The sequence below is a fragment of the Carassius auratus genome, chromosome 29 (assembly GCF_003368295.1).
Source record: "Carassius auratus strain Wakin chromosome 29, ASM336829v1, whole genome shotgun sequence".
NCBI lineage: Eukaryota > Metazoa > Chordata > Actinopteri > Cypriniformes > Cyprinidae > Carassius > Carassius auratus.
The window spans coordinates 22,707,883-22,724,080 of NC_039271.1; the positions used below are offsets into that span (position 1 = coordinate 22,707,883).

General features: G+C 39.5%; 1 protein-coding gene across 1 annotated transcript; it reads right to left on the bottom strand.

The window, feature by feature from the left end:
• Positions 1 to 4,565: 4,565 nt before the first annotated feature.
• Positions 4,566 to 6,877, bottom strand: LOC113048398 (protein NLRC3-like). The gene has a single exon (XM_026210188.1). The coding sequence runs from the start codon at positions 6,604 to 6,606 to the stop codon at positions 4,771 to 4,773; it is 1,836 nt and encodes a 611-aa protein (XP_026065973.1). The 5' UTR covers positions 6,607 to 6,877; the 3' UTR covers positions 4,566 to 4,770.
• Between the last annotated feature and the right edge of the window lie 9,321 nt (positions 6,878 to 16,198).

Genomic DNA, 16,198 nt, shown 5'->3' on the forward strand with positions numbered 1-16,198 from the left:
CAAATCCAGCACTCTCCTTCACTACTGATACTGCGACTATTCTTGTTTGTATATTTCAATTCGCTGGCATTTTCCACATTTCTTATTTCTCCCTTAAAAACAAATTTGTCCATTCTGATGCTCAATTTTACTAAACTAATGGCTGTTGATGACTATTTGAACTGAATTCTGCGTGCTTCCATGTATTTGTTAAATGCAAAACGTAATGTGAGTAGGTACGCTTATGTCTGAAAATAATGAAAAACTAAATAATTTTACAAAAAAATTATTAGGCTATAGAGAGGTCCCACATGCCTCTACAGGGTTTTATCCCTTTGAGTTTCTCTACGAACGTCAGCCCCAAGGGGTGCTGGATGTCCTTAGAGTACCTTGGGAGGAGGAGCCATCTCAAAGCAAAAAAGATATTGTGCTGGACTTGAGAACAAAACTACACGCTTTGGGCGGCTATCAATAGAGGATTTGTTACAAGCCCATGACTGCAGGCTGTATAACAAGGGAACTAGATTTGCACCGGGAGAGAAAGTACTTGTATTACTCCCAACATCAAGCTGTAAGTTAATGGCTAAGTGGCAGGGACTATTTGAGGTTGCACGACAAGTCGGAGAGCTCGATTATGAGGTAATACGGTAATACTATAATACTGATAGGAACGGGGCATGTCAGATCTATCACCTCAACCTCCTAAAAAAGTGGAGTGAGGTGGTGTGACGAGTGGGGCAGCCCTAGAGAGATGTGGGAACGAGCGAGCCGGTAGAGTAATTGGGAAATACGCAACACCAGTCATCCGTGAGGGGCTGGTGCACTGTTTTGTGTTCATTTTGTGATTATTAAAGTTTCTGTTTGATTGTGCACCGGTTCCCGCCTCCTTCTTCCCGATGAGTATGGAGATTTTATCATTACAGGTGGAATCAGTGATGTTAGCAATGGTGATTAGTAGAGAGGATGATCTTGGACCAGAGGCGAACGTCAAACCACAATCCCTCGCCCTTGCCCCAGGGGATGGCCCCTCTCGCCATCCCAGCTCACTGATCTAACGAAATTAAAGGCAGAATTTGCCAATGTGTTTTAGCCCCTACCGGGCAGTATGAACCTGATTCAGCACCATATCAAGATGGAGCCAGGTGTGGTAGTTCGCAGCCAGTTGAATAGCTTACCTGAGCACAAGAAAAATGTTGGTTCAGGTTGAATTAGGCACTATGCTTGAAATAGGAGTAATAGAAGAATCCAATAGGAACTGGATAGTTTTAGTTTAGAAAATGGACGGCTCAGTCCAGTTCTGTCTGCATTACCCCACGGTGAATGCTGTGTCAAAATTCAACGCGTATCCAATGCCACGGGTTGACGAGTTGGTCGATTGGCTCAGTACAGCTCATTTTTATTCGACATTGGACTTAACGAAGGGATATTGGCAGATCCCCTTCTCTCCATTATCCAAAGAAAAGACAGCTTTCACAACGCTGTTTAGATAACACCAATTTGTTACCCTTCCGTTTGGGTTGTTCAGGGCACCGGCTACCATTCAGCCTTTCATGGATAAGATATGCAGCTGCCTATTTAGATGATATCATTATATTTAGTAATGATTGGCAGCGCCATATGCTGCATTTGAGGGCTATTCTGAGGGGGGCTGGACTCAAGGCCAACCCAAAGAAGTGTGCGATTGGGCATGTGGAAGTAAGATATCTGGGCTTCCACTTGGGGCATGGACAGGTGCATCCCCAAATTGACAAGACAGCTGCTGTTGCGACCTTCCCACATCCCAAGACCAAAAAGGAGGTAAGACAGTTATTAGGGCTGGCGGGATATTATAGTCGGTTTGTTTCTAATTATTCGGACCTCACCAGCCCCTTGACTGACCTTACTAAAAAGGAGGCGCCAGCTACGGTCCAGTGGACGGAGCGGTGTCAGCAGGCCTTTACACAGGTAAAGGCTGCTCTGTGTGGCGGGCCATTATTACACTCTCCTGATTTTTTCTCCCTTTTCTGCTGCAGACAGATGTGTCGGGCAGGGGGCTGGGTCAGTCCTGTCGCAGGAGATAGAGGGGGAGGAACGGCCGGTGCTGTACATTAGCCAGAAGCTCTCGAAAAGAGAGACTAAGTACAGCACTGTCGAGAAAAAGTGTCTTGCCATCAGATGGGCCATCCTTACCCTCCACTATCATCTCCTGGGACTGGAATTCACCCTCTGTTCACCACCAGAGGGTGCCACTTCCCCATCTCCTGGACTCATTCACCTTAACTCTACACACCTGGTTCACCCCGCACACCTGTTTCACCCACTCACACACACACACCTGGTGCCTATTGTCCTTGGCTATTTATACGCCACACGCCCACCACTCTGCCTGCCTGGATTAATTGTAATTACGTATGTCTAACCGTGTTTTGCATGTCGGCTGCTTCTGCTCTTCCCTGTGATTAATTTCTGATTTGTTTTTGCCTTGTTGGCCTTTTTGTATTAGTTTATTAAAAAGTAATTTCTTCCCTGCATTTGGACCCTGACCCTGTTCGTTCCATGGTGCCGTCTCTACTGCACCGTGACAACAACATTGTTCCTTTGAAGATCAAGTGTTCCATCCAAAAATCTGCTCTTTGGTTCAATGACTCTATTCGCTCACTCCGACGAAACTGCAGATAAGCAGAACACAATTGGTGTAAGGACAGATTGCAGGTGTCCTATGTTGTTTTAAGGGAGTCCTTTTCTATTTTTCAGAAAGCTGTCAAGTCTTTAAAGGTTAAATGTCTTTCAGAGATTATGTAAAATAACTTTTTAGTTATTTTAACTTTAACTTTAAAGTTATATTTTGAACTATAGGTGCTGTTTTAAATCCAGCTGTTGATCTCTTATGTGAAAACTTTGTGGCCTTATTTGTCAAAAAGATAGCAAGCTCAAGGCCACAATCATTGGCAGCTCTTCATAATTCTCTTGAAATAACTGGGTGCACTTCTACTTGGAGCATGTTTAGTCACATATACTCATCATTGATCATCTGAAACCTAATCTTTGTCTGTATGGTAGTATTCCATCACACTTTTTTAGGCAAACTGTTGATACCATATGGCCTGATCTCCTGTTTTTTTTTTTTTTTTTTTTTTTAATTAATAAAGAGTACTGGCCATTTTCCCAACTGCCTAAAACATGCATTACTCCTCTCTTGAAAAAAGCAAATCTTTATGTGTCTGACTTAGGTAATTTTAGACAAATATCTAATCTCCCTTTTGTCTAAAAAATCTTGCAAAAGGTTGTTTTTACTCTGGATTCTAATTCATTATACAATAATTTTCAGTCAGGATTTAGAAAACTACATTGGCTAACTGAGCCAGACTTTCTGGATCATGTGTTGGCGAAGTCTTCTGTAACAAAGCTTAATTGAAAGCGTGGTAGAACAGGCATGGTCAATCACCAGCAAAGACAAAAGTAAAGACAAGATAACTCTGAATCCAAGGAGAGACATGAGGTCAGGACAGGCAGCAATAAATCATAATCAGTTCCCAACATCAAAGAGTCCAGGGCAGGCAGCAAGTGATCAAGACGAGAATCAACAATCCAAAGGTAATCAACAGGTAGACAAGACATGAAAAGAAACGCTCAAAAATGCACACCAGGGCAATACAAGACTTTGCAACAAAGGAGAATCTGAGAGCTGTATAAATAGTCCACTAATAAGTCAGGTGCAAGCGCAACCACAGCTAGATACTTGAGTGGGAAATGAAGTCCGAATTGTTGTCCAGTACTCAGGGGAGAGCTCTCTCTGGTGATGAGCGGGAGGCACCGCGGGAGTCTCGCTTGTGACACCTACATAGGGCTTGTGGGTAGAGCTGCTGAATTATGTGTACTGATCAGAATATATGTTGTTTACAATGTATTTATATTTAAATGCAAATGTCATTCATACAGACAAGATAACAAACATATGAAGAGTTTGGTTCCAAAACACGTAAACGCCATTTTTTTTTACATTTAGTTTCCACAAATATCTGTATTTTTTCTGGTTGGTATTGAAAAGTCAATTTTGAATTTTACGCAAAATGCTTTGAACACACTCCGTATCCTAGTTTTATTCATCTACTTTGTACTTTGTGATCAACAAACAAAGGCTGCATGATAAATGCGCATCTCATCGCTAAAGCCGGTTCTGTGATTAATAGTACCAGTAAATCTTCATCACGGCTTTTAGATGGAACGACATTTATTACACAGAGCTGTAGTTTAGTGACAAGCTACATTTTATTGCGTTCATTAGATGAATCACATTCGATTATGTCTGTGATATCGCATGGCTTGTCAGTGTTTTTATTAATGCCATTTATGTTTTTGTTAATACATCACATAGCAATAGTCAACTAAATGAATGTAACCAGGCAAAGATGAATGCACTTTTGGAAGTTGAATGTAAGGGAAATGTCACTTTGTAATTTCTGTTTTCTAATATGATATTATTAATGTGCTTGTTCATGATTAAATTAGATTTTATTGCTGTAATTAATTGATAGCATTAACAAGATGACCCAGTGAATTAATTTAGGAAGCGATGGCTGATGAATGTATTTTTAGTCCAGTGCTTGTATATAATATTGATGACGATATAATATAATTATATTATAAACAAAAACCTCCTCTGTTGCTTTAGTATGTGTCTCACACACCTCTCCTGCTCACTGCCAGAAATGTGATTCTCTGAGATTTTCCTGGTTTTGTAGTTTTGGTAAAAAGGCTAAAATCATAAGTGTGATTATGTTTTGAAAGTGCAGTGACTGTTGTCAGTGTTACTTACTGAACTGATCTGGATTCTTTAACCACAGGTAACAGATTCTGAAGAACTTCATCTGCTGTATGTTGTGTTCCAAAAAACTGTTTTAGATCAAACACATCCATCTTCTGCTCTGATGTCAGCAACACATAAACCAGAGCTGACCACTGTGAAGATGAGAGGTTGGTTTGTTTTATTTTCCCAGATTTCAGATAATCTTGGATCTCCTGCATTAGTGAATCATCACCCAGTTCATTCAGACAGTGAAACAGATTGATGGATTTCTCTGGAGAGCACTTCTCCCTGATCTTCTGTTTGATGTTCTGAACTGTTTCCTCTTTGTTGAAGGAGCAGATTCCTGTCTGTGTCAGAAGTGTCCGTAAGAGAGTCTGATTGGACTCCACTGAGAGACCCAGAAGAAAACGCAAGAAAAGATCCAGATGTCCATTTTTACTCTGTAAAGCTTCATCAACAGCTCTCTGATGCAGCTGAGATAGTGAATTACATTTCTTCTGGTTAAAAAGCTTAGACAACAGACTTTGTTTAGGTTGGTCAACCACATTTCTGCCCTTGATTGTAAAGGAGAGGTGCACATATAGAGCTGATAGATGTTCCTGAAGGCTCAGATGAACAAAGCAGAAGACTTTCCCCTGATACAAGCCCAACTCCTCTCTGAAGATCTGAGTGCACAATCCTGAGTACACTGATGCTTCTGTCACAGCAATGCCACACTCTCTCAGGTCTTCATCATAGAAGATCAGGTTCCCTTTCACAAGCTGCCGAAAAGCCAATTTCCCCAGTTTGAGGATCATGTCTTCATCTGTCACCTTCTTTTTATAGTCCTTTTCATGTTTGATGTTGGTCTGAAGGATCAGGAAGTGCGTGTAAATTTGAGTGAGAGTCTTGGGAATCTCTCCACTCTCTGCTTGACTCAATATCTTTTCCAGAACAGTGGCTGCGATCCAGCAGAAGACTGGGATGTGGCACATGATGAAGAGGCTCCTGGATGACTTCAGGTGTGTGATGATTTTTTTACCCAGTCTCTTTTTAGTGATCTTCTTTCTAAAGTATTCCTCCTTCTGTGGATCATTGAAGCCTCGTACCTCTGTCACTCGATGGACACACTCAAAGGGGACAAGATCAGCTGCTGCTGGTCTGGAGGTGATCCAGATGAGAGCAGAGGGAAGCAGATTCCCAACAATGAGGTTCATCAACAGCACGTCCACTGAGGCTGTTTCAGATATATTACACAGTTTCACTTCGCTCTTAAAGTTCAAAAACAGACGACACTCATCCAGACCATCAAAGATGAACAGCACTTTATATTCTTCTCTAAATATTTCACTTTGTTTTGTTTCAGGGAAAAAAAGATTAAGAAGACCTAAAAGACTGAATTTTTTGTCCTTCATCAAGTTGATTTCTCTGAAAGGAAGTGGGAATATGAGCTGGACGTCCTGATTCTCTTTTCCTTCAGCCCAGTCCAGGATGAACTTCTGCACAGAGACTGTTTTTCCAATGCCAGCGACTCCCTTTGTCAGCACAGTTCTGATGGCTTTGTCTTGTCCAGGTAAAGCTCTAAAGATGTCAGTGCATTTGATGGCTTTGTCCTCTGTTACTGCTCTCCTGGATTGTGTCTCAATCTGTCTCACCTCGTGTTCATTATTGATCTCTCCACTCTCACTCTCTGTGATGTAGAGCTCTGTGTAGATCTCATTCAGCAGTGTTGAGCTTCCCTGCATCGCTGTTCCCTCATACAGATGCTCAAACTTCTGCATCAGTTTTGATCTGAAGGTTTTGAGGAATTCACTGCTGTAAAGTAAAAATCCCACATTATTGCATGAGTTAATAAGCCCCATGTCTCATATATTCTGTATCATATCCCCAAATCATATCTTTTACAGGAAGGATATACCTGAGACTAGGTCGTGTATCACTACTCTTGAATTGTTCTTGACAAACCATAGACGTGTCACTCTTCACAGACACACAGCTGGGCTCTGGTTCTGTTGTATTCTGATGAACTGGACTAAACAGAGAGAGATTAAATTTCATTCTTTAAACGGATAGTTCACTCAAAAATGAAAATTCTGTCATTAATTACTTACCCTCATGTTGTTACAAACCAGTAAGATAACTCATTCATAACTCATTCATCTCCGGAAAACAAATTAAAATATTTTTGATGAATTCTAACAGCTCTCTGGCCCTTCCAACAAGTGCAACAAGTGCAGCAAGTGTCCTTACACGATCAACATCCAGAAACATAGCAAGGAAATCTGTAAAATAATCTAAGCAAGAGGATACTTACTGTGCGCAAAAAAAGTAAACAAAAAAATAAAATAAAAAAGACTTTATTCAGACAAAAAGTATTCTCGTAGCTTTGCAATATTACAGTTGAACCCCTGATGTCACAGATTATTTTACAGATTTCCATTCAATGTTTCTAGATGTTTATCGTGTAAGGACCCTTGCTGTCTTTTTATCTTTTGCTTATTAATTATAAACAATATAAAAAAAAATTTAAAATATAAATGAATGCCAGTTTTCGAAATTTATTTTTGTATAAAGTGTAAAGCGTCACTAGAGATCCATGGTATGTAAATGTGTAATTATTTTTTCTTGCAATGACTCAATATGTGCAATGCATCATTTTTCCTCAAGGTGGCACTGTTTGATACACAATGATGACATGACGTTTCACTCATAATTACCAAAGGCATAAAACAAATGAATATCATCAGCAAAAACTGAAGTGGTTTGAATGGTTTTACTGCAGAGCAATTACTATACACATTGAAATATAATTGTTACTGTGATGCTGAATGTGGTGAATAATCTGCCAGTGATCAAAATACTGAATATGAAGTCATGGAAAACGATAGTTTTGAGAATATGTCTGAGATTGTGAATACGAGGTAGATGCTGAATATACTGTGGACTTTGATGATGACAGTGATGGTAAAATCATCTGCTAAAATCATCATCACAAGAGGGAGGCCAGCTGCATCCAAGTGAGAATCAGAACAGAGTGCATGTGTGTGTGTCCTTATGCTAGACTGTGGAGGTAGAGAGCCGAGCAGGGACATTTTTTTGCTCTGTGATTTTGGGGTGTAAATTAAGAGGTTTACTCACCACCCTGACTTCCTTGCCCTTCATCATAAATGAACTGTATTACACTGGTGCTGAAACCCAGGACAAGGAAGCGGGCATGCCGCTATGCAGCCAGCTCAACTAACGCCACTTGTGGAGCTCCTGAAATCATTCGCCTGGCTTCACCAAACTCAACATTAGGCGCTGATGGACCTTGAAGCTTGAGCAGGAGGATCGGCTCTGTCTGTTGGTTCAGACGCAGGCGAAGGAACGCCATGTTGAAGGATTGGTCAGTCTGGTGGTGCTGGAGCAGTTCATCGCTCAGCTACCACAGAGGATGGCCGAGTGGGACTACACTGAAGCAGTCCATCCAGCTGGCTGAAGACCATATGGTGGCATGCCCTGGGGTTGGCAAGCCCTTTTAGTATCTCTCTTTTTCTCCGCCCTCTCTTGCCTTATTCCTGCACACTGCTCATGTAGTAACACACACCCATGAACCCCACAGTGGAGTGGGGTCTTCCAGTGGAACAGACCGAGAACACAAGGGAGCATAGCAGAGTGCAGGGGTCGCCATTCCATAACCTCCTTTATCCTTTCTCCGCTGGGGTGGCAGGAAGACCTGGGCTAGCCTGCAGGAAATGTTGGGACCCAGGTCATTTTCTGGACCAGTGTCCAATGATGGAGTTGTGAGCATTGATCCGGGCTCCCGAATCCCCGGCGGCTGCCCCAAGCCGGTCTGTACCAAATACCTGGGAGTATCAAGGGGGGTACAAATCAGACTTTGGTGGATTCAGGCTGTAAGCTCTATTCATCAAAGCCTGATGCTAAGGTTAAGTGAAAGTGAAAAGTGACATGTCATATAGCCAAGTATTGTGACCCATACTCAGAAGCCATGCTCTTCCATCCAAAGTGCACGCACATAGCAGTGAACGCACACACACACCGTGAATACACACCCGGAGCAGTGGGCAGCCATTTATGCTGTGGCGCCTGGGGTGCAGTTGGGGGTTCCCTGCCTTGCACAAGGCCAACTCAGTTGTGGTATTGCTGGCCTGAGACTCAAACCCACAATCTTAGGGTTAGGAGTCAAACTCACCAACAACTTGGCCACGACTTAAGGAAAGGTGTACCCTTAAGTGTCTGTTAGTATTTAATTTTGGGGGTAAACACATAGAAGGAAGGTGGCGGTTAATTCCCAATTTAGGCATCCACTGATTTTGGGGACACACTGGCCAGCTTTTACACAGTTATTGGGTGTTTTGTGTGCGGATGCTTCTTGGGATATAGGGCTGGGGAACTGAAAAGTGGTGGAAAAGACTGGAGATGTGGTTTTGGGAACTTCTTAGGCTGACTGGAAATGAGAGTGAGGGCATGAGAACATTCGCCGGTGGTGTGCGGTGTGTTGTGAATTTCAGCTGGTAATTTCTACAGCCATTTCTAAAGCGCCATAGCATCCGTTACCACTGATAGAGGTCTCCTTTGAGAGAATTGGTATGGACCTCATTGGGCCATTAGAACATTCAGCTTGCTGACATTGTTTTGCATTAGTTCTGGTGGACTAAGCACAATACCCAGAAGCAGTGCTGCTGTGCACCACCTCTGCAAAGAGTGTGGAAGACGCACTGTTTTGAATCATCTCCTGAGTGGGGATCCCCAAAGAGATTCTCACTGATCAGGGCATGGCATTTTTGTCACGTATGTTAAGCGAACTATACAAACTTCTAGGCAATCAATTGATGGTGGTCCACAGGCAAGGGGCCCAGATGGGGGGCGATACATAGGTCAAGTGAATAATGATTAACACCTGTCTTTAATTCCTGTGACTGGGGAGAGACAAAAGATAAGCACCCCATAGAACTGGAAGAGGGAGGCCAGCTACATCTGAGAGAGAGTCCGAACAGTGTGTGTGTGTGTGTGTGTGTGTGTGTGTCCTTATGCTAGACTGTGGAGACAGAGAGCACTCTGTTTTGTTTGGGAGTAAATTACTTCCTTATCCTTACACAAACTGTATTACAATGTAATAAATATTGGCTAAACATTCATGCATTTAAAGGGGGCATATAATGCCTATTTTCCACAAGTTTATATGATTCTTTAGACATTTAATGAAAAGTCTGTAACATAGTTTGTTTAAAATTTCTCAATGGTAGTGTAAAAAAACATTTTTTACCCTGTAAAAAACAGCTATTTTCAAAACACGCTGATTTGTGGAATTCTCTATTAATGCTAATGAGCTCTGTTAACCCCGCCCCTCTCTTCTGATCTGTTCTCAGAGAGACTGTTTACTTTAGCCACATTCATAGTGAAACTTCCTAATTATCACATTATTAGGAAAGGCGATGATTGCAATGATTCATTTAAATACATTATACTCACTGCTGGAGGCTTAATCATAAATTATTTGCGCGGACATAAACGCATTTAAGTAGATCAAGGGCGCATTCGCTTCAGATCCAAACATAAGTTAATCTTCTGCGAGATGTTGGGAGTAAATAACTACTGCTATGTTCATTATTACATTGTCAGATGGCTCGATTTGAGAAAGGGGAAAACATTTAACGAGATTTACAAAAAACCCCTTGATGGATTTTTATTATTATAGGGTGTTTTTGTACACACACTGCAAACACGCATTTCAGTTCAAACAACTTGTAAAAGTGCATGTAGCATGATATGGTCCCCTTTAAGGATTAAATATCAATTTTTATTTTGGGTGAACTAACCCTTTAAATGACTGTATGCAAGTGACTGTATGTAAAGAGCACTTTGTAATAATTCCAATCACTATTTACATAAAAATTGTGAACTAAACTGTGATAATATATAATAATATAAAATGTCATGTTATAATCATATTTTTATAAGAACATTATACCTGAGATCAGGCAGTGTATCTCCACTGTTAAACTTAATTGGCTGACTCATAGACCAGTCACTCTTCATAGACACACAGCTGGGCTCTGGTTCTGAGCTCTTCTGATGAAATGGACTAAAACAGAACACATGTAACCCTTAATTATGAGATCTATATATAATAAAATAATCATCTTAATATACTTCAGAAGGCATTTTTATGGAAAACACTTTTGGAGCATTAATGGTCTTATTGTTTTCAATAAATAATCAACTTGATGCACAATATACAAATTTTTTCTAACATAAAAGGTTATTTAATGTGTTTCTCAAAGTACCTGTGACTTGGAAAAAATCGGTTACCTCCAGATGTTTGTGGTTCATCCATGATGGATCTGAACAGATCTCCAACACTGACAAACAAGTTAAGAGACAGACAATCACAAAAAATACAGTAACTAAACAGCCTTATATGGTTGTATAACTCATTATATTAAACAATGAAATATATTGTGCATTTTAAAAAAATAGAGTTTGTTTGTTTTAAATGGCTAGACATCACCTAGCATTTACTTTTATACTATTGTCCTAACCAGGCAGATTTTTAGAGGAAACCCAATGTAGAAAGATTCTGGCACAAGATTACACAAAGAACATAAAGGTGAGATATTTTCCTCATAATAATTAAGAAAGACAATGCATGAGTAATATCTATGAATGTGATACATTTATTCCACTTGATATTACGTACCATGTAAAACACAACCTAATTGTAACATTTTACTTACATTAATCAATGTGCTCCACACCTGAAGACTACCTTTGATCAAAATATTTGGCTACAATTTTTTTTTTTTTCAAAATGCTCTTCGTCACCCATTATGTACAAGTCAATTCCCACATGAGCAAATAAAAAGATCAGGCGTAAATGTTGCATGTAAAACAATCTGTATTCACTTTTATTTTGTCAGGAAAGTTGCCAAACCTGTTTGGAGAGGAAAAAATCATCATCACAGTAGTTTTTAAAGTTTAGTCTTGAGAGGCGAGACTAATTTGAGCAAATATTTGGGAACAATTTATAATAACAATCAGTTTTAACTCATTTAAAAGTGTTTTGTTAATGATTAACTAATCATTTCCTAACATTAATAAACAATTGTAGATGATTAATAAAAAGCTGTAAAGTGTAAAGTGCAGCATCAATAGTTTCAGTTTTGAGACCTGCTCAGATTTCGTTATTGCGTTGGACCAAACGGAATTAAAAGCAAAGGTCTGTTTAAATGCCGACAGGAGCTGCGTTTGAATTACTATTTTTTTCCTAGTTGTAGTGATGTTCACACTCGCGTGATGCCTTTTGAAAACCTTAGGCCGGTGACACACTGGCATATTGCACCTGTCAAACATAGTCTATTTTGCCGTCAATACTGTTGACGGTGTCCTTTATCAGTAGGCTTTATATTTATGCTCAACATGAAGTATAGATATTGTTGTCATTTAGACAAGATCCTGGTCTGTCGGCGCCTCAGCGGTCTCCCTCTATGTCATCTACTGTGGCAGCAGCGCGCCAGCGCCACGTCAGGCACGATTCTGGTGTGTAAAGACACAGAAAATGCGAAGCAGGTGTCACGCAACTGGCAAACAGCAGAAACGCCACGCTCACGCCACGCAAGACATTGTGTCACCGGACTTAATATCGCGCTGAACGCGAAGACTTCCACCACTTAATATCTTCGTTTGGAAACACAAAAATGTATATGTTCCGCAAACAAAATTTTGCATTCGGTCATTCGGTACACACGTGCACCGTACCGAAAGCCCTGTACCGAAACGGTCCGGTACGAATACACGTACCGTTACACCCCTAATATATATATATATATATATATATATATATATATATATATATATATATATATATATATAAAATGCAGTCTTTTTTGATAAGTGATGATAACAGCGGAAAATGCAAAAACTTTTTTTGTTATGGGTACATTTACAACTTCAATTAGGAACAACCAAACAGCATACACATATACATATATCTTTACCAACTTTCTGCTATAGATTTACTACCCTGTTGAAAAAAAAAACAGCATATGCTGGTTAGGTATGTTTGAAGCTGGGATGCTGGTTTGAGCTGGTCCTTTGCTGGTTTGAGCTGGTCCTTTGCTGGTTTAAGCTGGTCCCTAGCTGGTCATGTTCTGTTATAAACTTTGGAGGTATATCAGTAGCTTAACTCGAAACTGTGAAAAGCTGAATCTTTCGTCTTTTGCGTGCTCATTTTCGTTATTTCCAATGTAGGCGCGTGGTATGCGTGCTCATAATGGAAGCGACGTGGTCGTTTTTTCCAGGCGCGTCCGCACCGCATCGAGTTTTCAGAATGCCGCAAGCGCACCGCTGGTCATGTGACAAGAACCAACCAATCAGCTTCATCCTTTCCCAGAAAAACGTTGAAAGCTCAGCCAAGATGAAGGAACAGCTGACCATAGCTATATAAGGATTGCAATTTTGAAATAAATTTAGTAGCAGAGCTACTGCAAGCGATTTTTAGTGCTGCAAATCCATTTATCCTTTGCTGAAATTTCCACGTCTTCATGGAGAGAGCAGGTCATGGTTGCTTAGCAACAGCAGACGCCTCAGGGGCGCAACTGCCCGAGTGCTTTGGAAAGAAGTATGTATGCATATGTATCAGTTGTTTGTAAAACACTGCAAACAATTTTCACTGAATAACAGGATTTGAAGACACTGCATTCATTTTGTCATTCAGGATGGACAAATATTATCTGGTAGAAAAATAAGGCACCATATTTCATATGTATATCCCCCTGCCGTTTTAATTTGCCGTTTTGCACTGGAATTAAAAAAAAAAAAATTCTCAATTTTAACCCTAAATGTTATTTTAAATGGTCATTCATGGATCATAACTATTGCGTATATTATTTAGTACCATAATCTCTTCAAATTAACTAAACACAGGACTGAGCTACAATGTAGTACAGTTATTTTATTGATTAAGAGTTACATTCCCTCCCCAGAATAAAATGCTATTGTAAAGCATAGTCAACATAGTTATCCATGCACAATCAATGTACATTATCTGTTAATAATTACTTGGATTTGCTGCAAATACAGTGGAACCGCTGTCCGTCCTGATTACTATTGATAGCTCCATGAAGCACGTGACATGGCGGTGAGATCAAAGCATGTCACTGTTTCTCAGTGGCTCTGGTATAGCGAGTTTACTCCGCAATATGCAATATGCAATATGGATATACATACACAATATGGTGCATTATTTGCCTACCATTATATGCCTGCATATAAGTTCACAAGTGAGTTTTGCAACAGGAATACCACAAAAAGAGTAGCTGAAGTCAGAGCGCTAGGATTTGAACTTCTACTGCCAGATCTGAGAGGTTGTAAGTGCTGACTTGATGTTGTGCAGCGAAACTGAAATAAAGTGCAAAAATAAACGTCATAAACATTTTTTATGTCATTTTCTTTGTGTGAATGTGATTCTACACATTTGTAACTATTAATCTACAACTTCCAGTTCAAAACACTGGTGTTTTGTTCATTGTCTGTGTGTGCAAATTGAAAGATTCAGCTTTTCACATCAGAGCTGTGAGAGTAAACTTCAACTTACAAATACGAATGCTAATATGAAAAGTTCTCACATTCAGATTTTCAACCTCTCGAGTTAAGCTACTGATAGACCTCCATATAAACTGGTTCGACCAGCTTAACGCAGGATTTAGACTGCGAGCGTGAGCAACGCATATTTTTTCTAGCATGCATGTTAATCAGTGAATGCATTCACACAATCAGCACGTTAGCGTCATGAAGGAGTGTCGTTTGAGCAGACATTTTATCAAACTCACAATGAACAATTCATCTTGCTCAGGATCTTAAGTTACAATTGAATATATTACATAAGAATTTCATTATTCATACATTATTGACAAGCTTCTGTAAAAATTGCACATATGTTCACTTACGACTGACATGAAAAAAATCTGCCTTTTATTTATTTTCCACAGTTACAGAAACGGAGCTATAGAAAACTGCATTCTTCCATCTCAGAAACATTGCCAAGCTATGAAACATGTTATCTGTTTCTGATGCAGAAAAGCTAGTTCATGCATTCATGACCTCTAGACTGGACTATTGTAATGCACTTCTAGGTGGTTGTCCTGCTTCGTCAATAAACAAGCTACAGGTAGTCCAGAATGCAGCAGCTAGAGTCCTTAACAGGTCAAGAAAATATGATCCTTTTACCCCAATTTTACAGTCTCTGCACTGGCTACCTATACCGTATCAGTTACAAATTATTATTACTTGACCCTAAATGGTTTAGCTCCTGCGTACCTAACTAGCCTTCTACCACGTTACAACCCATCATGCACCCTAAGGTCACAAAACGCTGGACTTTTGGTAGTTCCTAGGATAGCAAAGTCCACTAAAGGAGGTAGAGCTTTTTCACACTTGGCTCCCAAACTCTGGAATAGCCTTCCTGATAATGTTCGGGGTTCAGACACACTCTCTCTGTTTAAATCTAGATTAAAAACACATCTCTTTCACCAAGCATTTGAATAAAGTATCTTAAACTGTGAGTATAGTTGTATCTGATCAAATGTACATTCTTATTCTTTAGCTTGGGTTAAAATAATTAATTTTACTTTGTTGGAACAGCAGCTATGCTAATGATGTCTCTATTTGTTTCTATGTTTTGCCACGGGATTTACACAAGCTCCAGTCTGGATCCAGAACACCTGAGAGAGATGATGCTGACCCTCAGAGGACCTCAGATTATGCTAACCCTGAATCAACAACAGAACTAACAAATATTGCTACAAGTGTGACTGAATCATATGCTAATTATTAATAATATTGATAATGTTCATCATCTGGCTGACTACGACTTGTATAATTTTTTCTTCAAATCCTGTCATACGTGCACAAACGGACAGTCACCACTTACAGTATAAGCTATTACTAAATATTGTAGAAACATAATTATCTGTAAAGTTGCTTTGTAATGATTTGTATCTTAAAAAGTGCTATACAAATAAACTTTAGCTGAACTGAACTATAGACACAATAAATGCTCATAAAACATACTGACATTAAATATTTGGCCTAGTTAAAATATTATTAACGCTCAGCATGTTCACCTCGGTTAGAACAAACATTTATTTATTTATTTTTATTAAATTCTATGAACAAATTATGACATAAACATAATATTCTGACTTAACAACTAGCTAAAATAGAAAGAAAAATTATATTCCTCCAGGTCTTCAGTTACAAAAGCAGACAACAAGGCACCAATTGCAAACAAGGACACAAGACAAACGTATGAATTGACAGCTTCTAAGTAAAATATTAAGATTTAAATTAAAAGTTTTAAGTTATGATTGGCTAGAAACGCATATAGCCTATTTTATATATATATAAAAAAATATATATATGTATTCAGCTCTACATAAATAAAATTTGGAGATT

What these genes read in the sequence shown, in the direction of transcription:
- LOC113048398 (XM_026210188.1), bottom strand. Translation starts at nt 6,606, where the DNA reads ATGGGGCTTATTAACTCATGCAATAATGTGGGATTTTTACTTTACAGC.